The sequence below is a fragment of the Oncorhynchus nerka genome, linkage group LG10 (genome assembly GCF_034236695.1).
Source record: "Oncorhynchus nerka isolate Pitt River linkage group LG10, Oner_Uvic_2.0, whole genome shotgun sequence".
Lineage (NCBI taxonomy): Eukaryota > Metazoa > Chordata > Actinopteri > Salmoniformes > Salmonidae > Oncorhynchus > Oncorhynchus nerka.
In genome coordinates, this window is record NC_088405.1 from 44,358,075 (window position 1) to 44,385,103 (window position 27,029).

The window sequence follows — 27,029 nt, forward strand, 5'->3', positions numbered from 1 at the left end:
AGTAAATGTTGTCCAGAATTTTTTCCCCTCTGGTTGCACATTTATCATGCTGACAGAAATTTGGTAAGAAGGATTTAAGTTTCCCTAAATTGAAGTCCCCGGCTACTAGGAGCGACGCCTCTAGGTGAGCGTTTTCCTATTTGCTTATGGCGGAATACAGCTCATTCAGTGCGGTCTTAGTGCCAGCATCAGTCTGTGGTGGTTTATAGACAGTTATGAAAATTAGTGATGAAAACTCTCTAGGTAGGTAGTGTGGTCTACAAGTTATCATGAGATACTCTACCTTAGGCGAGCAAAACCTTGAGACTTCCTTAGATATCATGCACCAGCTGTTATTTACAGAAATAAATAGTCCGCCGCCCCTTGTCTTACCAGACGCCTCTGTTCTGTCCTGTCGCTACAGCGTATAGTCATCCAACTGTATATTGATAATGTTGTCGTTCAGCCACGACTCCGTGAAGCATAAGATATTGCAGTTTTGAATGTCCCGTTGGTAGTTTAATCTTCCGCATAGGTTGACGATTTTATTTTCCAAAGATTGCACGTTTACTAGCAGAATGGAAGGAAGTGAGGGTTTATTCGATTGCCCACGAATTCTTAGAAGGCAGCCCGCCTTTTTCACTGCATTATCTTAACGCAAATAACGGGCCTGTTCCCGGGAGAGCAGTTATATCATTCACGTCGGGCTCATCGGACTCGTTAAAGGAAAAAAAGGATTCTGCTAGTCCATGGTGAGTAATCGCAGTTCTGATGCCCATAAGTTATTTTAGGTCATAAGAGACGGTAGCAGCAACTCTTGCCTGCAACCCCTCAACACTGGAGCTCCCCAGGGGTGCGTGCTCAGTCCCCTCCTGTACTCCTGCAGATGACACAACATTGGTAGGCCTGATCACCGACACCGACGAGACAGCCTATAGGGAGGAGGTCAGAGACCTGGCCGGGTGGTTTCAGAATGACAACCTATCCCTCAACGTAACCAAGACTAAGGAGATGATTGTGGACTACAGGAAAAGGAGGACAGAGCACGCCCCCATTCTCATCGACGGGGTTGTAGTGGAGCAGGTTGAAAGCTTCAAGTTCCTTGGTGTCCACATCAACAACAAACTAGGATGGTCCAAACACACCAACACAAACACAACAAAACCTATTCCCCCCCAGGAAACGTAAAACGATTTGGCATGGGTCCTGAGATCCTCAAAAGGTTCTACAGGTGCAACATTGGTTGCATCACTGCCTAGTACGGCAATTGCTCGGCCTCCGACCTCTAGGCACTACAGAGGGTAGTGCGTACGGCCCAGTATATCACTGGGGCTAAGCTGCCTTCCATCCAGGACCTCTACACCAGGTGGTGTCAGAGGAAGGCCCTAAAAATTGCCAGACACCCCAGTCATAGACTGTTCTCTCTACTACCGCATGGCAAGATGCACCGGAGTGCCAAGTCTAAGACTAAAAGGCTTCTCAAAAGTTTTTACCCCCAAGCCATAAAACTCCTGAACAGGTAATCAAATGGCTACCTCGACTATTTGCATTGTGTGCCACCCACCCCCACCTCTCTTTTTACGCTGCTGCTACTCTCTGTTTATCATATATGCATAGTCACTTTAACTATACATTCATGTACATACTACCTCAATTGGGCCGACCAACCAGTGCTCCCGCACATTGGCTAAGCGGGCTATCTGCATTGTGTCCCACCCGCCAACCCCCTCTTTTACGCTACTGCTACTCTCTGTTCATCATGTATGCATAGTCACTTGAACCATATCTACATGTACATACTCCCTCAATCAGCCTGACTAACCGGTGTCTGTATGTCGCCTCACTACTGTATATAACCTGTCTTTTTACTGTTGTTTTATTTCTTTACCTACCTATTGTTTACCTAATACCTTTTTTGCACTATTGGTTAGAGCCTGCAAGTAAGCATTTCACTGTAAGGTCTACCTACACCTGTTGTATTCGGCGCACGTGACAAATAAACGTTGATTGATTTGATTTGATTTGAAAGGAAAGACAGTAGCAGGTGACCCAACTGTGGTTTGTGACTATTATGATTTCCCATTGTAGCCAATTAAATTGCAGTAAATCTGTTACAGATTTTTAATCACTTAATAATTCATAAACACAATTTATATAACTAATTGGTATGTCTACCATTACTTGTTACTTCTGTGAACTTTTATTATCCTTTCTCCTCATCAGGGAGAGACATTAGAAAAGACGTGGGTTTTTGGAAACGGAATTACAAGGTAGAAGGCAATAGTTCTTCAATTTACAGAAGGTAAATAATTTCTCCAAAACTAAATATCAGTGTGGATATTAGTTGGCAGGGGTCTTTTTATCAACATTATTGTGTTTTGATGTATTTGTTATACCTTATACAACTTTTTCTGGTAGATGTTTTCGAAGACCCCTTTTCCATTTGTTTATACAGAAATCAAATCCTTTACTTATACCAAATTTCTTAGATGAAAAATGGTTTAAACATTTATCTATGCCTTAATTTCCCCAAAATATAGACTCTTAGCTCTCATTTGACACTCAATTTGATATACTCCTATGAACTTTTTATGTTGGTGCTCATGGGTCCTTTTCAATGTAAATGCCCTATTGCTATTATGTACTGTGCATTCGGAAAGTATTCAGACCACTTGACTTTTTCCACATTTTGTTACATTAGTCTTATTCTAAAATGGATTAAATTGTATTTTTTCCTCATCAATCTACACACAACACCCCATAATGACAAAGCAAAAACAGCTCTTTAGAAATATATGCAAATCCATTAAAATAAATCTACAGAAATATGACATTTACATAAGTATTCAGACCCTTTACTCTTTTTCTCGACACAATCCTGTTTCTGAGCTCTCTGGACACATCCTTCTACCTCATGGCTTGGTTTTTGCTCTAGCATGCACTGTCAACTGTGAGACCTTATATAGACAGGTGTGTGCCTTTCCAAATCATGTCCAATAAATTGAATTTACCACAGGTGGACTCCAATCAAATTGTAGAAACATCAAGGATGATCAATGGAAACAGGATGCACCTGAGCTAAATTTTAAGTCTCAAAGCAATGGGTCTGAATACTTATGTAACTAAGGTATTTCTGTTTTGTCATGATGGAGTATTGTGTGTAGATTGATTTAAAAATGTATATCATTATTTAACTAGGCAAGTCAGTTAAGAACAAATTCTTATTTACAATGACAGCCTACCCTGGACAACGCTGGGCCAATTGTGCACGCCCTATGGGACTCCCAATCAAGGCCAGATGTGATACAGCCTGGGTTTGAACCAGGGACTGTAGTGATGCCACTTGTACTGAGATGCAGTGCCTTAGACCGCTGCCCCACTCGGGAGCCCTGAGTGAGGAAATATTTGTATTTAATCCATTTTATAATAAGGCTGTAACATAACATAATGTGGAAAAGGTCAACGGGTCTGAATACTTTCCAAATGCAATGTATATGATTCGTGCGCATCGGGTGTTTTGTCCGCACGGGGGCGTAGTTATTGCGAGTTGAGCCTAGCCAACGAAGGGCGGAGGACCCCTGTATGGGACCAAGTTTGTAGTGAGCTCCGTAAATTGAGCACTCTCTCCTCGGGCGCACGGAGCAAGAAAGGCTCGTCGTTTCTTTCGAGGCAAAAGCATAGAAAGAGAGGGGGCCACTGAGATTTGATTGGCTGAGGAAGGCAGAGCCAAAAACACTGTGGCCAGGAAACGGCTCGAATTTCGGGGGACGTAAAGGAGGAGAAAAAATCTAGTAAACCTGACAAAGCGTCTGAGAACAGTACTAGGATTGTCTGGGAAGAAGACGCTCTGCCGCGAGGGATCATATATTGATGGATTCTATGTTTTTGGAGAGTTTATGTTCTTTTTTTACCCATTAGTTCATCATAAATTGCATACCTTTCGTTTGGATGAAGAGTGCGCTCGCTCTGGTACACTGACATTTGAGTTGACTAGCAACTTGGTGAAGAAGTTTCAGGGACGTAGCTATGTTTTTCTAGTTATTTTTCAAGGATATGGATTTAAATTCGGATTTTTTAAAGTGCCATGGAAATGACTTCGTGATTTAATAATACATTTTCAGTGATTTTCTTTTGTTGCTCGTCCAATTTGGGGAAAGTAAAAAAATCGCTGCTTGGCATTTTTGGTGCAGTGGGGTGAATTTGCTCCATCGGGACTAGGCTACACATTCCTCTCGATTCGGCACAGGCACTCGCCTCCTGCCTTGTCCATGCATGCGAATCGGAGTTCTTCCAGACTTTAGGTAGTTATTCGTTGTAAGTATTTTGGCCGTATTTTGGCAAATTTTGGGCATAGATCTCAAATGGTTATTGTTCTATTCGTCCTCGGACCAACGAGAATATAATTGAATAGAATCAATTCCTGATGTGGGCTTTACACATCTGAAATAGAATAGCCTGGGTCAAGCACATAGGGGTAGTATTCCACGGCAGTGAAGTTTGTAAGACCTGTTGTTTTTAGCCATATTTGTTATTCTAAGCAGTTTTGAAAGGACTAATCTTATCCATAGGCTAATTCAAATACTACGTTGATCTGACAGTCAAATTATAATAAATTGCCATATAATGTAGCCTACCCCTTTTATACTACGAAGCAAGAGCTCTTGTTTTCTTATTTGGGGGAAATACTGTTTTTCATTCAACAACAACAGCCTATAAGGCGATGTTTACTATGTTTTTCCCTCAATTAGGAAAACATATATAAGCAGTGGATGCAGCACCCATGCATGTTCATTAACAACACTGTTCTGGTTATTTATTACTTTGCTTAATTTTCTACATCGTATTAATGGTGCCAACTACCCCGTGACCGCACTTTGTGTTTTTACTGCATGGACTCACTGAGCACTGAGTCCAAAAGCCAACTGATTTGAATATCAATAGGATTAAAATCAGTGCTAAGAAATTTCATTCGGAAGATTTGGTTTAAATGGGGACCAGGGAAACCTGTGGACATGCATATGCGGAAAAGCCCTGGTGTCTGAACTTATTGGATGTCATGTTGTTGACAGCAGCAACTCATAAATGGGTTTTCAAAGCTGTAGGCTATACATGTGGTAGTTAGATTTACCACAGCAAAATCCCCAAAAGATGGCTAGACTTAGGCGAATTGTCGAGCCTAAAGAATTGTCCATGGATTGTCGGTTACCTTGCAGTGCCGGTCTGAAGTGTCCATTTTGCTTAGCAAAAGTGTTCCCTGCGGGAACAGACAATACGAGAATATAATTGAATTGAATTTGCGCATCTGAAATTGAATAGCTCATTTTTAATGCTGGTAAGACCTGTTGTTTTAGCCATATTTGTTATTCTAAGGAGTTTTGAAAGGACTCATCTTATCCATAGGCTAATTAAAATGCTACGTTGATCTGACAGTCAAATTATAATAAATTGCCATATAATGTAGCCTACCCCTTTTATACTACGAAGCAAGAGCTCTTGTTTTCTTATTTGGGGGAAATACTGTTTTTCATTAAACAACAACAGCCTATTACTATGTTTTCCCCTCAATTAGGAAAACATATCTAAGCAGTGGATGCAGCACCCATGCATGTTCATTAACAACACTGTTCTGGTTATTTATTACGTTGCTTAATTTTCTACGTCACATTGACAGACGTTTTTATTTTTATTTTTAATAAACCATAGTCCTAAACCAAGGTAGTCTGCCCACTCTAGTTACGTTGTACGTGCGGGATGCATCCAGGCAGCATCCCATGATGTAGTGCGCGCGGTGGACATAAACGTTTGCTTGCAATCCGCGCGTGCTCTCCCCTCTCCAGTCAATATATATGAACCAGAATCTCTCAACACATTTCAAAGTTGCTGTTTACGCCTACATGTCAAATGACATGCATCTTCCTGGGTAAACCAATCAATACATCGCAGCTGGAGCAGAAGGCGCTTGAGGAAGCGTGACTATGGGCTCTTTGCAGCCGCTCTAAACCCCCATAGATTTCTAAAACGGATTGCACCGCAGATGTTTGGCAATGGCCAAATAGATTGATGTGTCCTAGTGTATTCCATTTAAATTACAAGTCGCATAATCCTAGGGCTACAATGAATTAAGTGAATTTATTTTGCAACAGAAAAGTATGCATATTCACTAATACTAATACTAACCTCAAATGGAAAGCAACAGGTTTGGAGCATCTAGGATAAAACTCATATAGGCTGTACAGTATTGGATGATTTACATATTAATTGTAACCTACTCTCTGATCAGAAGAGGGTGATGTTTGATGGAATTTGATATTCCACAATTTCAGTAATAATAACAATAGGCTAATAATTTCATTAGTGAAACGGTATAATACAATACATAGGTATAGATAGCCTTGTAATAAAGTTGTGTTTTTCACAACTAACAATGCCTATTCTATGCAGTTTCAATTTTCATTTTTTTAATAAATGTACGTCTTTTATAAAGGTGATTTTAGCCTAGAAATGCAAGCGTCAAGTCCACTTAAATGAAATGCTATGTGCTCAGACGGTAGTATTGTAATAGAGAACATGAGGATTTGTGACAATGGGTCTGATGTAAAGGTAGCTGTAGTGTGGTTGTGTGCTGAGCTGAGGTGCATCAGAGTTTCGGTATGTCTGTGGCAAGGCTTGTTTGACAGCATTTTGTGACACTCTCTCGTTCTTACTCTCTACTCTTTCTATTGGTGTTATTGTAACTGAAATTAATGTAAAAAGTCAGTAAACAAATTAGAATAGGTGAGAATATGACTATAGTATTTTCTCTTTTGGTTTTCTCCCTATTTCTCCCTCTCTCATCCTTTCTCCCCACATTATTTAAAATGTTCATCCCTACCTACCTTTTTCTCTCCATCTTCACCTATTTACCACCATTTTTCCAACTTTATTGCTCCTCCCAACAGCCTTTCCTCAGCCCAGGTGATTGGGGGAATTCACAGTTGAGTGACAGGCCGGGCAGCCTGCAGTTGATGGTTGGGTGGAGCCCCTCAGATGGGATCAGTGTCCAGGGGGAGGCAGAGCCTGAGGAGGGGGGGATGGGGGACGGACTCACCCTCCACTAACGGGATGGCCTCGTGGGCCTGGCTGCTCGCCACCATCCTGCTGTCCCTAGCAACGGCTACTTTGGCAAGGCCGCCATACACTGCCGCCGAGGAAGAGGAGGCTACGCTAGAACCCGAAGGTAAGATACTGGCTCCTCATTGACGGTATTATATACATTGTTGCCCCTAGATACTTATCTAAGGTCAGTTTAAAGGTTTCCCCCTTCAGTGGTTAAGGTTAGGATTTGGGAAAGATAAGCTGATCCTAGGTCTGTGCCTAAGAGCAATAGGCACCTGTGCCTAAGGGCAATGGTGGGATAGAGAGAAGGAGGTAATGTTGTTGTAAGACTCAACTTGGCTCCTTAGTTATTGTCTTGCACCCCTCATTGTACACTGTAAGGGTGGTTATTGTGGTTTGAGTTGGGGAGGAGGAGGGCTGGCACTTTTGAGTTGTACTCCTATTTCTTTTCCCTAAAATATGCCCTCACCCTCATATTAACAAATCTCCACAGCATTATGGATTCATTAGAAATAAAACATGTGGAATTGAGAAATTGGGGCACGTAAAAAGGAAAACTATAAAATGTGGAAACTAACTAACCTTGGCATGTGTGATGTTTGCCACACCATGAGATACTTACTACCATGGCACATAGCTTTGGTTCTTACTTCTTTCCCATAGTCACTTTTTCTTTGCCTGTTGTTGTGAATTTTCAGTCTCAGGACACTATTTGTGTCATCTAAAGTTAAAAACAGTCAAGAAAAGCTTATCAGGCGGTGGTGCTTTAAATTGCCATGGACAAAGCCTAGCATGTGTGAAATACTGGTCCGGGACCTGGAATGAGAGGATGAGTGGGAAGGAGAGTGGGACAGTGTTTTCACTTTCACCTCTCGGGTGCCCCGCTGCCCCAGAGAGAGAGAGAGAGGAGGAAAGAGAGAGCTCTCTTCATCCTCTACTCGCAATGCAGTAGGCTGATTCCCACCATACACAATACTTTTCAAGGTGTTGCTGAGTGAATCAAACGTTTTTTGCTCCTTTTCTACTGCGTTTTTTGCTCTTTTTTTCTTCTCTGTCAGTCTCTCTCTCTGCTTCTTCTGAGGGGAGGAGTGAGGACCACACACTTTAGCCTGTTAGTCTATGTGTAGCCTATTTTCCACCAAGCAGCCTTTTGTTTGTTTTTGGTTAACAGTGTGAATGCGAAATGATATACTTTCCTTAACTTTACACTGTTTTTTTGGTTCCTACTGTTTTTTTGGTTCCTTAGACCAGGGTATGTGGTGTGTCTTTTAAAAACAACCCCATGCCTAAAGTCGCTCCAGCTTGTCTCCAGCTAAATTACCTTCCGTGGCCATTTGTTTTAACATCTTTTTGAGCTGCTGAACCCTGAGATGGTCGCGTTTTATTTTAGAAACGGTCACTTCTTGAAATACATTTTGAAAGATGGTTTGTAATACAGGCAGTGTTTGTGGGTACTATGTATTTTGCCGCTAGCCTCCAAGGAGCCTGGAGATTCAGAGAAGTAGGCATACCCTAATTAGAGCTGTTGTGTTGGCTAGTCAGGCAGTAAGTTTTGATAAGTTGGGCCAACACGGCATGACTTTTGAATCCCCCTTCACAGTTTACACACACACTCAGCCCCTGCTCTCTTGCCCTTTGGCCTAGTGGTCGGGAGTTGCCCACACTTGCCCAGACAAGGGTTACCTCACTACCTCAGGTTTTAACTCTTGTTTTTGTTGTTTACAGAAAGAGAGTCCTCTTAGCTCCAATCAGCTCCATTTGAAAAACAGATTTATTGGACATGCCTTTGTTGTAAGAGCCTGGAATTTTCCCCTTGTAATCCAATATTTGCAAATAGCAAAATGTTTTAAGAGGATTTGTGCATAGTTGACTTTTCCTGACTTTTCCTTCAAATAGGGGAGATTACTGAGAAGGAGGAAAAGTTGGGAAGTCATGTGACGGGGATTAAGTGGGCTGAACCTGGGGCTCACATGATGACGGATCAACAGGGCAGGTTTCTGAGGCTTATTTAGAAAGCCCCGTTATCTGATTTCAGATCAGTTTTTGTTAGCTGACCCTGGTCAAGCACATAGGGGTAGTATTCCACGGCAGTGAAGTTTGTGTGTGTTTTGTGTGTGAACCAGCGTTTTCATTGGATTTATTTGGTTATTTAAAAACACAATCCATACCAGCCACACACAAGTGGATACAATGCATTTTAAACCACCAAAGATGCACCAAACAGTTACAATTTATTTCCATTTGGCTCATATGAGAATGAATCTTTAATCTCTCTCACTCTGATTGGTTGTGGTTGTGGTGGCCCATCTGTACTGACAGAAACAGAGGAACGTGAAAAGAGACAGACTAGACTGTCTGTCCCTCTCTTAATTACCCCCCAGAGGTTGTCTTGACAGTAATGGCCTTTGGCCCCACCCCCTTCTGAACACTAGAGCGCCCGGGGCCACAAGTGCCACAAGTGCATGCACCACTGTCTCTATATACCTCTCTGGAAAGGGAGGGATATTGTCATAGAGTGCATATCAGTGTTATTGCTTGCTTTGCACAAGGAAGGAATCCATGATAGCTCTGTTGCTAGTCTTTTTTCCTACCCACTGAAGAAGGTTGTTAAACTGAAATGTATGTGCACGCCATCCCTTGACTTAGTTTCACTTAAGCATGGGCTGTTGATGCATTTTCTCAATCTCACTCTTTATGCAACATCTTTTTGTGTGCAGACCCATAAACTGAAGAAGTAGAGCGAGCATGGTTGTGAAAAGGCTATACAGTACTGGTATTGTGGTTGTCGTCAGTCACCCCGAACGTTCTGTATTTCTGGAACTGTTTGCCTTGTCCAGAAGCTAGGCTGGATTTGCACCGTGAAATGAACTGGGAAAGTGGAGCGGAGTAACAATGATATGGAAACGGGTTACAAACGCTGGTATGTGTCCCTTTACAATGGCATTTATGCTGCTTGGCTCCGTGGCCTGTTTAGATACTTGTGTTGAATGAACGAATGTGGCACTGTGTGTGTGTAGTCTGTACGTTGAAACTTGTGTGCCGATGGAACTGACAAAGTACAGGTGTTCTAGAAGGTAAACCTAGCTATCTTCACCATAAAAATACAATCTATTCATTCAATTTCTATGGTCCTCACTCTTACTATACTTGTGGTAGTAGTTAAGTGGACTGAATGATAGTCAGGCTAAATCAATGCAAATATGCATGGGCGTGACAACCCATTGTCATGGAAAACACGTAAATTGTGATTCGTTTTGATCGATTGCTACTCATGTGAGCAAAACAACTTGTCAGCTAGTGATATACTGTAGGACTCCTACCTGCAAGGCTAGTATAGCTGGGAGGAACATGCTGAAGCGTACTGTGCTACACTTCTGTCCCTCATCTTGTGTGGAGCAGGAAGAGGCTGCTACTGACATTAAAACACAATTTAGTAGAGCTGGGACGATACCAGTATCGCGATACTCGTTAGTATCATGGCCAAGAAACAAAACACGAAGCAGATTTAGCTTCCTAATGTTAGAAACAAACATTATGTTGTCATCCAGAATCACATTTATTTATTTTCCAAGTTATAGCACACACTATTTTATATACAGCAGGTTTTTAAAGGACCAAAGAGTTTGGTCTGCTTCGTGTTTTCATTTTTGCCATGGGAAACATATTGCGATGCTGGTATTGTTCGTCTCAGCCCTACAATCTAGTAATTATATTTATTGTCTTTATTTCTTTAATTATGTTACTTTAAAATCTCTGTTCAGGTTTTTATAACATGATACATGCATAGTTATAGCCAGTTCAATTTTAATAAGAAGAACCCAATTTTATTGCATGTTCATTTTCATGAAAGTGGGTGGTGGAGAAAAGATTGTGGCCATATGACTTACCTCAAACACAGTGATATCTAAACAACAGTAGGATCCAGGTTGTAAAAGTGTAAAAGTGTCAGCCTGTCTGCCTGCACCTGGCCTGTTAATGATGTGTGTGTGCGTGAGCATGCTTACTGTGTGTGTGTTTGGTGTGTGTGTACTTGTGTGGGTGAGCGTGCTTATTGTGTGTGTGTATGCCCCAGTGGCAGTGGAGCTGAACTCTCTAACTAAACAAACTATCCTGAGTCCTGCTGTCAATGTGGCCAGGCAGTTACCCTGATAGCCTCTTCTATACAATGGACTTTTATAGGCCCCTACTTGCCTGCCGTTAGGCCTAGTTAGTGTGGAGGTGTATCGGTGTTATATGGACTGTTGTTTGCCTTGGCCGATGCAGCAGAAAACGCCTTGTTGTCACTCCACCACTACCTCACACCTGTCTGATAAGAGGGTGGTAGAACTGAGAGTGCCTGTTCCAGACTGTGACCAAGGGATGCTACAAGTTGACCACAACACAGTCTGCCTTCCTTGTGTGTTTGCCATGGGCAATGATCAGCTCAAAACATATCTGGGCCCAGTCTAGGCATGACTGGGGTAGGAATGAACTCCAGAGCAGGGTGGGTTGATAGTGACTGGAAATTGCAACCTGAGCCCCCATGAAAGAGCGGGGGCAGGGTTCGATACGGTGACCAAAACAGTCGCATTTGCGAGGATTTGACTTGGCAGTGCGACACACATTTTGAATTGGTCGCAAGGGTGGGTACCAGTGCATTTCTTTTACCTGGTCACGTTAGTTTTTGCTTCGCAATTTGTAAACATGTTTTCATTATGATTTATTCATAAGTACTGTGCAAATGACCAAAAATAAACCAACTTCCTGAACAGGCAACAACGGCGCGGGAATGCCCGTCTGTGTGTCAGGGCTCAATTTAGAGGGGGGGGGGGGGGGGGGGGGTTTGGGAAACCCCCGGGCCAGTCGTTCATCCCCGTCTGTAGGGAATATTTCAATAATGCAATTTTTAATCTAGGCTATGTCATTTATTTAAAAAAACAGATGGATTCCTGAAGCTGGTCGTTTGCTGTTTCGATTATTTATCACCTGCTCGCTACACACATATAGCCTATAGATAATCTGTTGGGCAGAGAGAGCACACAGCTCTCAAACAGCTAGTTTTTGCTTGCACTGATGACCGACAGCGGTAGTAGTTCCAAGTTATGAATTCTACCTGTAAATGCTAAGGCAAGAATGGGTACGCAAACCAGGTATTTAAAAAGTTCAAAGTCCTGGTTGAATATTTGCGATGCACAACTCCGTCATCATGGGATAGCCTACCCTGAAAATAATTTCCTCGGGGCTCTTTGGTCCTTGAAAAGTCATTGAAGTTATGGTAGCCGATACTTTTGTATCCGTTTCCTCCAGCATCTTCATAAGGTCCTTTGCTGTTGTTCTGAGATTGATTTGCACTTTTCGCACCAAAGTACGTTCGTCTCTAGTTGACAGAACATGTCTCCTTCCTGAGCGGTATGACGGCTGTGTGGTCCCATGTTGTTTATACTTGCGTACTATTGTTTGTACAAATGGACGTGGTACCTTTGATAATTGCTCCCAGGGATGAACCAGACTTGTGGAGTTCTACAATTTTTTTGGATGATTTCTTTTCATTTTCCCATGATGTCAAGCATCATGGGATGTTCCCATGATGTTCCCATGATGTCAAGCAAAGAGGCACTGCGTTTGAAGGTAGACCTTGAAATACATCCACAGATACACCTCCAATTGACTCAAATGATGTCAATAAGCCTATCAAAAGCTTCTAAAGCCATGACATATTTTTCTGGAATTTTACAAGCTGTTTAAAAGGCACAGTCAATTTAGTGTATCTGAACTTCTGACCCACTGGAATTGTGATACAGAGAATTATAAGTGAAATAATCTGTCTGTAAACAATTGTTGGAAAAATTATTTGTGACATGCACAAAGTAGATGTCCTAAATGACTTTCCAAAACTATAGTTTTTTTAACAAGACATTTGTGGAGTGGTTGAAAAACTAGTTTTAATGACTCCAACCTAAGTGTATGTAAACTTCCAACTTCAAATGTATATCATTTGCTAGATTATTGTTATCTGCTTGGTTGAAAATTGTGTTTTACCGGAATACAAATAAGCTGCTGGAGGCACAATTCTCATCTGGCTATACCTGCTGAATGGGCTTACAAAATATATTATTTCGATTTTTCAGGTTCTCCATCAGGAATAGTTTTGGTAGTTTTTCTTTATAACAAGCAGTGTCATTTTTTTATATGAAATGATCAACTTTGCCCTGTATAACAAGGACAGCAATCACTTTTGAGAGGAGAGGGAGGAGAAGAGAATATAATATATTCATTGGCTGTTTCATAGCTAATATATAAATTATAAATGTACTTGTCTGTAAAAACGAATGCCTCTTCTGAAGGGACTAAAGTCCATTACTAGGCAACCAGAACTGTAAATCAAATAATGACACTATTGACATGTTACTGTAGCTGCGTTCTCTGTCTGTAAACGGTTGCGGTAGCTTCATTCCCCGGCCCTATGTAAGACCATTATTCTGAATTGTAAATTGAAGGAGTTTTATGATTTTTTTCTTATCGATTATTACGGCTCGGATCCCGCTAGCGGGGGAAAAAAATAAGCTTATTCTTGTAAATTCAGCCACTTTCTCAGATTTCAAAAAGGCTTTACGGAGAAAGCACACCATGAGATTATCTGAGGACAGCGCCCCACACACAAAGGCATTACATACATTTCCAACAAAGCAGAGGCGTCACGAAAGTCAGAAATAGCAATAAAATAAATCACTTACCTTTGAAGATCTTCATCTGGTTGCAATCACAAGGGTCCCAGCTACATAACAAATGGTCCTGTTGTTCGATAAAGTCCTCCTTTATATCCCCAAAAAAGTCAGTTTAGTTGGCGCGCTTAACCGGTTTCCCTTGTTCAAAATGCATACAAATGAATCCCGTAAGTTACCAATAAACTTCTTCCAAACAAGTCAAACAACGTTTATAATCTATCCTCAGGTACCCTAATATATAAATAAACGATACAATTTAAGATGGACTATAGTATTGTCATTACCGGAGATAAATAACGAAGTGCGCGCCCTCACCGGAACGCGCTACAAACACTACAGCCAAAATGGGAGCCACTTACAAAAACTACAAATTCTAGCTAATTTTTCAAAAAACAAGCCTTAAACTCTTTCTAAAGACTTTTGACATCTAGTGGAAGCCCTAGGAACTGCAATCTGAGAGGTATTACTTTTATATACCCATTGACAGCCCCTAATTAGAGTGAAGAGAAGGAAAAAATAATAGTCCTGAGATTTAAGTCAAAGGACAGAGAGAGAACACTGAAAAAGGGGAGATAGGCAGCCTATAGCATAGTTTGAGGCATGTGTGTCAATGTGTGCGTGTGTAACCGGTGCTGTGCTGCACCGCTGTAATTCTGCGTTGTGTGTGTGGTTGATTGAGACAATAGACATCGACTGGAGATCAGGTTGTTTTAATTAATCAGAATTCACTCTCTGCATCCTGCATCCAAAAGAAAAGAAAACATTTGTAGAGCACATATGTTCTACGAATCGTCGCCCCTTTCTCTCATAGTGCATCAAAATGAGTACGGCCTCTCTTTATTATGCATCAACACATAACATATATTTTACATAGATAAAACCACATACCTGCATCCCCCCAAAAAATAAAACATTTATAGAGCCACATATGTTCCGCGAATCGTCGCCTCTTTCTACAACAGATGCACAATACAAGGGACTGGGATCATTCGATGAGCTATCCATCGTTCACACATACAATAGCCTGCTAATACCTTAGGTAGCTATTAACCACATGTTGAAATCAGAATGTAATCCTAAAAAGTACAATCACAAGTGCATCTTAACAATACCATCCACTTATGAGTAACCTCTAAATATACAACATTATTTATGAACAAAACACTGTGTTTTTGCTTTGTGCTTAAAATAATCAAACTTTTCTGACGACAGAAAAAGCTTGCCTCCCTCTCATAGTGCATCAAAATGATTTGAACACAAGCACGCAGGGCAAAACGTAAGTACACACTCCCCTACTCCCAGGATTCAGGAATGCATAATAACAAGTCAACATGCGATGGTAATATATCAACCTGGTGAAATTCACAAAGTACTTTAACAACTGTTACACCTGTGCATGCTTATGCGTGTCTGTGTGTGTACACTTTGTAATGACTTTCAGTCCTACCATCCCATTATCCACTAAACTAAAGGCGAGAGAGATGGGCGGGAAGAGCTTGCTGGTTTACAGCAGTGTCTTGTTTTATGATCACACACATTTGAGAAAATCCCACTGCTCTCTATGTACATATCTTATGCTCCTTTGATACTTGTACTGTTGGTGCTTAGTCTGCTCACAGATATGACAGACAGTTGGACAGATGGAGTGAGAAAGACAGATAGACGAGTGTATTCTGGTGTGCGAATTGGTTGCAGCACTTTTGCCGTAGTCTCTCAGGGAGCATGATTACTTCTTGTCAGGATGGTGTGAATGAAGAGAGGAGAGGAGTGCGACAGCGCCAGTCTGTCACACTTGATAGACATGCTAATAATAACTGTCACCAAGGGGGGGAGAGAGCGAGAGAGAGAAAGAGAAGACAGGCTATGTGCCCACTGCCCACAAAATGAGGTGCAAACTGGGATGCACTTCCTAAACTCCTGGCAAATATATGACCATAGAGACACATATTTCCCTGAGATTACACAGACCCACAAAGAATTTGAAAACAAATCCAATATTGATAAACTCCCATATCAGGTGAAATAACAGTGTGCTACTACAGCAACAAGAATTGTGACCTGTTGCCGCAAGAGAACGGCAACAAATGGAACACAAACACCATTGTAAATCAAATCAAATTAGACTGTCACATGCGCCAAATACAACAAGTGTAGACCTTACCGTGAAATGCCTACTTTACAAGCCCTTAACCAACAGTGCAGTTCAAGAAGAGTTAAGAAAATATTTACCAAATAAACGAAAGTAAAAAATAATAGAAAGTAACACAATAAAATAACAATAACGAGGCTATATACAGGGAGTGCTGGTACCGAGTAAGTGTGCAGGGGTACAGGTTAGTTGAGGTAATTTGTACATGGTAAGGGTGAAGTGACTATGCATAGATAATAAACAGCGAGTAGCAGCAGGGGGGTCAATGTAAATAGTCCAGTGGCCAGTTGATTAATTGTTCAGCAGTCTTATGGGTTGGGGGTAGAAGCTGTCAAGGAGCCTTTTGGTCTGAGACTTGGTGCTCCGGTACCGTTTGCCATGCGATAGCAGAGAGAACAGTCTATGACTTCGATGACTGGAGTCTCTGACAATTTTATGGATTTACCTCTGACACCGCCTATTATATAGGTCCTGGATGGCAGGAAGCTTGGCCCCAGTGATGTACTGGGCCGTACGCACTACCCTCTGTAGCTCCTTACGGTCAGATGCCGAGCAGTAGCCATAGCAGGCGGTGATGCTCTCGATGGTGCAGCTGTAGAACTGTTTGAGGACCTGGGGACCCATGCAAAATCTTTTCAGTCTCCAAGGGGGGAAAAGGTTTTGTTGTGCCCCCTTCAAGACCATCTTAGTGTGTTTGGACCATGATATGGACACCAAGGAACTTGAAACTCTCATCCCGCGCCACTACATCCCCATCGAAGTTAATGGGGGCCTGTTTGGCCCGCCTTTTCCAGTAGTCCACCATCAGCTACTTTGTCTTACTCACATTGAGGGAGTGGTTGTTGTCCTGGCACCACACTGCCAGTTCTCTGACCGCTCTCATTATTGTTGGTGATCGGCCCTACCACTGTTGTGTCAGCAAACTTAATGATGGTAATGGAGTCGTGTTTGGCCACGCAGTCGTGGGTGAGCAGGGAGTACAGGAAGGGACTAAGTACACACCCCCGAGGGGCCCCAGTGTTGAGGATCAGCGTGGCAGACGTGTTGTTGCCTACCCTTACCAACTGGGGGCCGCCCGTCAGGAAGTCCAGGAACCAGTTGCAGAGGGAGGTGTTTAGTCCCAGGGTTCCTTAGCTTAGTGATGAGCTTCATAGGCATTATGGTCTTGAACGCTGCTCTGTAGTCAGTGAACAGCATTCTCACATAGGTGTTCCTTTTGTCCTGGTGGGAAAGGGCAGTGTGGAGTGCGATTAAGTAGTCTGTGGATCTGTTGCGGTGATATGCGATTTGGATCTAGGGTATCCGGGAGGATGCTGTTGATGTGAGCCATGACCAGCCTTTCAAAGCACTTTATGGCTACTGACGTGAGTGCTACGGGAGTAATCATTTCAGCAGGTTACCTTCACTTCCTTGAGCACAGGGACTATGATGGTCTGCTTGAAACATGTCGGTATTACAGGCGCGGTCAGGGAGAGGTTGAAAATGTCAGTGAAGACACTTGCCAGTTGGTCCCTAGATGCTTTGAGTACACATCCTGGTAATCCGTCTGGCCCAGCTTTGTGAATGTTGACCTGTTAAAAGGTCTTGCTCACATCGGCTACGAAGAGAATTATCACACAGTCATCCAGAACAGCTGGTGCTCTCGTGCATGCTTCAGTGTTGCTTGCCTCGAAGCAAGCATAAAAAGCATTTAGCTTGTCTGGTAGGCTTGCATCACTGGGCAGCTTGTGTCTGAGTTTCCCTTTGTAGTCCGTAATAGTTTTCAAGCTCTGCCACATTCGATTAGCGTCAGAGCCGGTGTAGTAGGATTCAATCTTAATCCTGAATTAACGCTTTGCTTGTTTGATGGTTCATCTGAGGGCATAGCGGGATTTCTTATAGGCATCCGGATTAGTGTCCCGCTCCTTGAAAGCAGCAGCTCTAGCCTTTAGCTCGATGCGGATGTGGCCTGTAATCCATGGCTTCTGGTTGGGGTATGTACGTACTGTCACTGTGGGGGGGACGTCTTCGATGCACTTATTGATGAAGCCGATGACTGAGGTGGTATACACCTCAATGTCATTGGATGAATCCCGGAACATATTCCAGTCTGTACCAACAAAACAGTCCTGTAGCGAAGCATCCACATCATTTGACCACTTCCGTATTGAGCGAGTCACTGGTACTTCCTGCTTTAGTTTTATCTTGGAAGCAGGAATCAGGGGGATAGAATTGTGGTCAGATTTGCCAAATGGAGGGTGGGCGAGAGCTTTGTATGCATCTGTGTAAAGGTGGTCTAGAGTTTTCTTTCCCTCTGGTTGTACATGTGACATGCTGGTAAAAATTTGGTAAAACTGATTTAAGTTTGCCTGCATTAAAGTTAACTAGGAGCGCCGCTTCTGGATGAGCATTTTCTTGTTTGCTTATGGCCTTATACAGCTAGTTGAGTGCGGTCTTAGTGCCAGCATCAGTCTGTGGTGGTAAATAGACGGCTACGAATAATATAGATGAGATCTCTCTTGGTATATAGAGTGGTCTACAGCTTATTGTAAGGTACTCTATTAGACTTGTTACCTGTGGTCCTTAAATGAAACTGGTACATATTTTCGTTAAGCACAATTTTGGTCTTTAATCCAGGGCCGACAGACAAGTTCCTTACTTTTAATGTTTGTTTTTTTACTGAAATTGCAAACAACTTTCTGTGGCTTGTTATAAATAATAACAATTTTTTGGAAATGATTTTGTTTCAAATAACCAAAAGTGAGTGATTGTAATGTAAATAATGGGGAAACGGCCATTCTTGAAAATGGGGTGAGACTTTCTTACTTATATGTAAATAAAGCCAGTTTGTTATTTAGAATGATTTGTTTCTGTTTTTAGAGGGAGAGAAACCAAAAGCCCACTGTGCTTATTTTTCGAAATTCCTCATTCCACATGTCAAGTGAAAATCCCCCATTGTATATACCCAAGTTCTCTTTTAACTCCAGGACCACCAACAGTTTGTTGTTGTTGTTGCCTGATGCAGGACTCTAGTGCCAGAGGAGAGACTATTAGACTAAAAACAACCTCCATTAATTGCCACAGTTTAGACTATCGATAGATCAGCGCTCTAACTGCCCCTTGTGATAGTATGGTGCAATGACAGAATGCCACCATCTACCACTAACGGCCACGACATAAGCTCGTAACTTTTAAAGGAAGAATCACTGTATCTGACAAGGATAAAGAAATGCATGTCGGTGTCATAGCATGCAGCCAGCATCTCTCTCTCTCTCTCTCTCTCTCTGGGGCTAGACCTAGGCTTCTTTTCCTTTAAACACATTTTTCAATATTAAAATCATACAGTGGACGCCTACGACCATAGGCCTATGCATGCAATACCCTGATGCATTTAGGGCTCAAATCTCCGACAGCTGAACCATGAGGTGGACAATTATTGTTTTAGGTAAGTAAAAACCAATAAAACAATTGGCTTTAAAGTTTTGCATTTGCTAGACATTGAAACACAAGGAATAGTGTTTTTGTAATTAAGTTATAGGCTGTTTTTAAGGACACATACTGTAAATGTGGCTCATCTAGCAAATATCCCTTGGTTATTGATGGCGCTGGCTGCTTGGGTTACGCACCCAATGCATATGGACGTCGGTACATTTCTCAAATGTCCGATAAATGAAAATCTTACCAGTCATTTGGACGGCGCCAAATTTTCCTGGCAGAAACCCTGGTGGGGGTGTGTGTTTCAAGGTGTGATTGTGGTGGTCCCCATGGTTCACATGAATAGTTGGGAATCCTGAAGGTGTCAACAGGTTTAGCGATGGGATCAGGGTCAGGTCAACAGTGTCATGGGGGGAGGAAAAGGACAGGAGGAGGGGAAGAGGACGTGAAAGAGCGGAATGAGGGAGGAGAGGCCTTCATGGAGAGGGACAAATGCACACAAAGCGGTTTTGTACGTTAACTATTTGCACATCGTTACAACACTGTATAGAGACATAATATGACATTTGAAATGTCTTTATTATTTTTGGAACTTCTGTGAGTGTAATGTTTACTGTTAATTTGTATTGGTTATTTCACTTTTGTTTATTATCAACTTCACTTGCTTTGGCAATGTTAACATAAGTTTCCCATGCCACTAAAGCCCTTAAATAAAAATTTAATTGATATAGAACACCTAAAAGTAACACTTAAGCATGCCTTTCGAAGTACCACTATTTGGAGTGAGGGAGCCCCTCCCAGTTCTTCTTCTTAGTTTACCTTCCATCTCTGCTTTCATTTTCCCAACACCCATTCTGGGTGTGTGCAATGCATGGTCCCTGTCATAGTATATGTGTAGTATATGACCATCCCCTCTCAGTTCTGTGCATATCGGCTTTCTGAACACCCGTCTCTCTCTTCTCTCTTCTGTGTTAACAGACAGAGAGAGAGAGGCCTAGCTCCCTAACTGAGGCCAAGGCCTGAATCAGGCAACAGGCTAACACAACAGCTCTTTCCAAAGTCTTTGATTACACAATGGAGGGAAACGCAGATTCAATAACTATTAAATTAAATTACAGAGTGGCCCCCGCTACTAGGGAAAACAAAGGTGCTGAATATAGCCCCCATCAAACAACACACACTCCTCTCCAGACCAAACACACTGGGTGGTGGTGTTGGGTAGAGAGGGAAAGGAGTATTATTTCAGGAGTAAAGTAAAGAGAAAAAGTTGTGCTGAGGCACAGGAATGGTAGGGAATGCTTCTATACCTGGGGTTGTAGGTAGCCTAGAGGAAAGCCAGCAACCGGAGGGTTTCTGCATTGAATCCTGGGTCCGGCTGGAAAAATCTGGTGGGAAATTAGCTGGCAACCGAAGGGTATCAAGTCCTATATGCCATTGCCTGCCATTGTGCCCTTGAGCAAGGCACTTAACCTCCCACAACAACAGCTCCTCGGGCACCCAGTGTGTCAGCCCCTGTACATCTCCAAAAAGCTGTATACTGTATGTATGTGTGTCTTGTGGAGGGGTTGGGTTTAGCCTAGTGGTTAGAGCGTTGGACTAGTAACCGCAAGGTTGCAAGTTCAAACCCCCGAGCTGACAAGGTACAAATCTGTCGTTCTGCCCCAGACAGTTAACCCACTGTTCCTAGGCCGTCATTGAAAATAAGAATTTGTTCTTAACTGACTTGCCTGGTAAAATAAAAAACGTGGGAACAAAAATGTCAGTTTGTATGCGACTGACCAATAAAGTAATCTTCATCAACTATGCCTGTAAATATTAGTGTACAATTAGCCAAATGTAGACAGTCAGCCAAAAGACACATACAGAACTGGAGATTTTAATAAATGTTTTCCTTGTTGTTGGGAGTTCAGCCCCTTTCCCGAGAAAGAACACACATGCACAGCACACAAACACAGTGTTTTGCTCATCATTAAACATCCAAAAATCTTGCACCTCTGCCAAGTTTTTTAAATTTTTTATAATAAAAGGGTTTTGCTGAGTGTTGAGATCTGTAGACTGAGTTGATCCAGAGAATCCTCTCTCTCTCTCTCTCTCTCTCTCTCTCTCTCTCTCTCTCTCTCTCTCTCTGTGTGTGGGGTCACGCCGGTGCTAAATCGTGGCTGTCACTGCAAACAAAACTGTGTTGTGGGGGGGGGGTTGGAAAGATGTATGCCCCAGAAAGACCCCATCTTCTGCCACCCGCAGGAAGACCTGCATTTACCCACTCCCCCCAGCTAACTTTTTCCTAAGGGAAACACTTGTGTGTAGGTGTTATGTCAGAATGTGTGGGAGAGCCTGGGGGTGACTGGGCCTGGATTCAATATACATTGCAATATGCAATTTACATTGGCATCATATCAGTGTCTAAACCATTAGCCTAATGGTTTTCCATGCTCACTCGTAATGCGTTCAGAAAGGTGGATTGAATCCATGCAGCTGTGGCATCACAGAGAGACATGGGAACAGGAATGGGAGTGAAGTTCTAAAGGTTAGTTTGGGTCAGGATCGACAGTCCACAGGAATGGGCAGTACAGGGGGTGGGGGGTTAACAATATGTCATGCATTTCATTTAAAAAAAACGAATATAGTTGTAGCCACTGCCAGTCACTACTTTACCTCAGATGCCAACGTACGTCAGGGAATGATGAAGCCTTCAAGAGAGGAATTGCAACGTCTCGTTGCAGCCTAGGACACATCACTAACATTAGAGTCATTAAAAGGAAAGAGCGATGTTTTTGCTAAAGTTGATAGATGTCTTTGACAATGAAGAAACGGATTACACGGCTTGTAAAAAAATGCAGCGGTTTAATCAAATACCAACCGGAGAGTGGGACAAGCGGCCTGAAGCGGCATAGCTGCTCTAGTACCAACAACGTTACCGGTCAAGCCCAATTGTTTGCGTATTTAACTAAACCCATGCCATCTGAGGTAAAGAGTAGGGTGGCAGATATGTGCGGCATTTAATCTTGTTGAGGCCAAATGTTTCGAAATCGTGACCCAACGTTCCATATCCATGAGTTCATCCGACTCTGGGTAAGTAGAAGGGCTGCCTTCATTGCCAAAATCACGTAATGTGGTTGTTATCAGCTGTGTGTGCAGGCAAGTGTCTTATGAGTGCTATGCAGCAGCCAAACGGAGTAGTTGCTATGGCTACACACATGCAGAGCAGGGGACAGACAGACGAGTAGCTGAAGCAGGAAGTTATTCCTTTTTTATGTGTGGAAAAATTAGCACGGGACAGGATGGGAGTGAATTTTGATCGGGATAGGATAGGGAAGTACCCGGGGTTATATAACTGTTGCAGGATCAGGACAGTACCGGGAAAAATTTGACAAGACGGGACAGGAATTAATTTTCACTCCCGTGTCAACGTATAGGTAGCATCTCAAAAGGCACACTATTTCCAATATAGTGCACCAATTTTGACCAGGGCACATAGTTCCAAAGTAAGGCTCTGGTCCCATATGGCTCTAGTCAAAAGTAATGCGCTGCAGTACCAGTTAATAGTTTGAACACACCTACTCATTCAAGGCTTTTTCTTTATGTTTACTATTTTCTGCATTGTAGAATAATAGTGAAGACATCAAAACTACGAAATAACACCTATGGAATCATGTAGTAACCAAAACGGTGTTAAACAAATCAAAATGTATTTTATATTTGACATTCTTCAAAGTAGCCACCTTTTGCCTTGATGACAGCTTTGCACACTCTTGGCATTCTCTCAACCCGCTTCATGAGGCAGTCACCTGGAATGCATTTCAATTAACAGGTGTGCCTTGTTAGAAGTTAATTTGTGGAATTTCTTTCCTTCTTAATGCGTCTGAGCCAATCAGTTGTCTTGTGACAAGGTAGGGGTGGTATACAGAAGATAGCCCTATTTTGTAAAAGACCAAGTCCATATTATGGCAAGAATAGCTCAAATAAGCAAAGTTAAACGACAGTCCATCATTACTCTAAGACAAGAAGGCCAGTCAATCCTGAAAATGTCAAGAACTTTGAAAGTGCAGTCGCAAAAACCATCAAGCCCTATGATGAAACTGGCTCTCATGAGGACCGCCACAGTAAAGGAAGACCCAGAGTTACCTCTGCTGCAGAGGATAAGTTCATTAGAGTTACCAGCCTCAGAAATTGCAGCCCAAATAAATGCCCAAAAGTAACAGACACCTCTCAGCATCAACTGTTCAGAGCAGACTGTGTGAATCAGGCCTTCATGGTCGAATTGCTGTAAAGAAACCACTACTAAAGGACACAAATAAGAAGAAGAGACTTGCTTGGGCCAAGAAACATGAGCAATGGACATTAGACTGGTGGAAATCTGCTCTTTGGTCTGATGAGTCCAAATTTGAGATGTTTGGTTCCAACCGCCATGTGAGACGCAGAGTAGGTAAACAGGTGATCTCCGCATGTGTGGTTCCACCGTGAAGAATGGAGGAGGAGGTGTGATGGTGCGGCGGTGCTTTGCTGGTGACACTGTCAGTGATTTATTTAGAATTCAAGGAACACTTACCCGGCATGGCTACCACAGCACTCTGCAGCGATACGCCATCCCATCTGGTTTGCGCTTAGTGTCACTATCATTTGTTTTTCAACAAGACAATGACCCAAAACACACCTCCAGGCTGTGTAAGGGCTATTTGACCAAAAAGGAGAGTGATGGAGTGCTGCATCAGATGACCTGGCCTCCACAATCACCTGACCTCAACCCCATTGAGGTGGTTGGACCACAGAGCGAAGGAAAATCAGCCAACAAGGTTGCTCAACATATATGGGAACTCCTTCAAGACTGTTGGAAAATCATTTCAGGTGAAGCTGGTTGAGAGAATGCCAAGAGTGGGGAAAGCTGTCACCAAGGCAAAAAATAAATATATTTTGATTTGTTTAACACTTTTTTGGTTACTACATGATTCCATGTGTTATTTAATAGTTTTGATGTCTTCACTAATTATTCTACATTGTAGAAAATAGTAAAAATAAAGAAAACCCCTTGAATGAGTAGGTGTGTCTAAACTTTTGACTGGTACTGTATATATTTTCATTTTGGAGGTATCTGGCTTTCCCTGCTGTTTCACACTGGCTGCCTGGTATTTCTTCTGAAAGGGAGGTCTGTCTGTCTATCTGTCTGGGCACAATTATTGGTTGTTATTCTTACAGGCTCCACCTCCACACCACTTTCCACTCTCTACCTTCTGTTTTGGGCCATAACTGCATGCGTTACTCATGAAAGTACAACCCAACACAAGATAATGTTTAGAGTGGGGCTGACTGATGGATCCACAAGGGGTTATGGGGTTGATGTCCTAATTTATGGTTTTAAGATGTGTTTGGGCCTCTTCTCTCTCACTGTATCGCTCCTCTTGGCATGATGTTGATTTAAGTGCATCCATGGGGTTATGTGTTTTTTTAGACTATTGCTTATTTCTTATTCTCCCACCTTTTCCCCTGAGTTTCCAACCTCCTTTCTGTGCACAACCCTCCTCACTTTCCTCCTCCCCTTCCTTCGCTCTGCAGAGCCTCCGACCAAATACCAAATCTCTAAGCCCACCGTGTGCTCGGTGCACCCGGGGGAACTGCTGAAGCTCAGCTGCCTTCTGGCCGGGGAGCCCGGGGCCATCACCTGGACTAAGGATGGTTCCACTCTGGGGGCCAACAACCGCACCCTGATAGAACAGGAGGTTCTGCAGATCCGCGACGCCACGCCCAAGGACTCTGGGCTGTACGCGTGCAGCACTGTGGGCCCTCAGGGCAGCGACACGCTCTGCTTCATAGTGAACGTCACAGGTGAGTCAGGGTGCCATGAAGGAGGCAGGACAGAGAGTAACCAGCCAGTCAGCCGGCCAGCTTGTCAGGGCAGGACAAGGGCATGGTGTAGGTCTTACAGTATGCTTTTATATTGCTCTGGTTTACACATACGCCGTGTCATGAAAAGGACAGTCAGTGTAGGCAGAGTGGATAGTCGCTGGACTGCAATGTGGCTTCAGCTACTTTACCTGTGAGGGTTCGAGTTGCACCTACATCCTTGTTCTTGGGAGGCGGTGCTGCCTTTGCAATGGTGTAGTTGGGGAATGGCCATGGAAGGGCTGTGGACTGGGTGTTTTTTTTTGTTGGTTCATGTCGTTAATTTATAGTTATTTAGCTTTTCTTACATAGGTTAGTGACTCATGTAAATGTCAATATTACATCACCTGATCCTCAACACATCAGTGCATGTATGAGCATGTGCTGCAGTGAGCATGTGTGTGTACTGTAGTAGTGTGCATGCGTGTGTGTGTGTGCCTTTTTAGCAGTGTGAGTGTATATGTTTGGCTGCAGCTGTCCTGAGGGTGCCAGAGATGGCAGTAAGTAACCGTGGTCATCTCTACAGATGCCATCTCGTCTGGGGACGATGAGGACGACACAGAGCGATCAGAGGACGTGGGGGCGGACGGAGAGCAGATAAGTGAGTATGGGCATAGTATTGTGGGGACAGTGTGGGCAGCAGAGGCCATGACTATTGTCTTCTGTAGTGGGGGCCTGTGGGCAATATGTGAACTCAGCAAAAAGTTAAATTATTTGGGTTGTTTTTACCCTCTTTGTTATATGATAACACTGTTGTGGAACTGGGGGCAAAGGCTTGGACTATCGACCATGAGATCAAATGTCATCATGACTAAAGTTACTTTTTAAAATTCTACGGGAAACAGAGAAGACAGTTGTGTTGTATGTATATTGCCTAATCTGGTTATTTTATATTATTTAAAATCTCTTGCGAGGTATCAGCTATACCGTTGCGTTCCTCTGTATGTACTGAGTCTGGGAGTCTGTTTGTGCTGTGAATGTATGTTTGTTCTGAGGGTGTTTGTGACCCACATTCAAAAAGACTACAGTTTAGAATTATATAATAAAATGTAGTATACTGTGAAATACTATACTACATACTGTAGTATCTCTCGATCATGTGTAGTACTTATCCTGAAATAAAACACTGTAGTAAATACTCCAGTAATGTCCGCAAAAACACTACAGTCCGCGAAAAAAATACATTTTTATATAGTAAATACGACTGTATATACTTAGATTTTTTTCACAGGCATACACACAATATCCTATAATGTCAAATTGGAATGATGTTTTTTCAAATTTTTACAAATTGACCCCTTTGTTATGGCAAGCCTAAATAAGTTCAGGAGCAGAAATTTTCTTAACAAGTCACAAAACAAGTTGCATGGATTCACTCTTTGTGCAATAATAGTGTTTAATATTACTACCTCATCTCTGTACTGCACACTATACAATCTGTAAGATCCCTTAATCAAGCAGTGAATTTCAAACACCGATTCAAATACAAAAACCAGAAAGGTTTTCCATTACCTCGCGAAGGGCACCTATTAGTAGATGGGTAAAAAAAAAAAAAGCAGATGTTGAATATCCCTTTGAGTATGGTGAAATTATTGATTACACTTTGGATGGTCTCTCAATATATCTTCAGACACCAATGGAGGATCCTGAGGGGAGGACTGCTCATACTAATGGCTGGAAAGGTGCCAATGGAATGGCATCAAACCATGTGTTTGGGGTATTTGACACCATTCCAGAAATTCTGCTCTAGCCGTTACCACTAGCCCATCCTCCCCAATTAAGGTTACACCAACCTCCTGTGTCAGACACTA

General features: G+C 42.6%; 1 protein-coding gene across 1 annotated transcript in view; it reads left to right on the forward strand.

The window, feature by feature from the left end:
• Positions 1-3,610: 3,610 nt before the first annotated feature.
• The window catches only part of LOC115135375 (fibroblast growth factor receptor 2-like), a 121,110-nt gene continuing 97,691 nt past the window's right edge, over positions 3,611-27,029 (forward strand). Inside the window, 4 exon segments of the mRNA XM_029670017.2 lie at positions 3,611-4,293; positions 6,918-7,195; positions 24,892-25,161; positions 25,745-25,819. Coding sequence (XP_029525877.2) covers positions 7,006-7,195; positions 24,892-25,161; positions 25,745-25,819 — 535 coding nt within the window. The 5' untranslated portion in view covers positions 3,611-4,293; positions 6,918-7,005.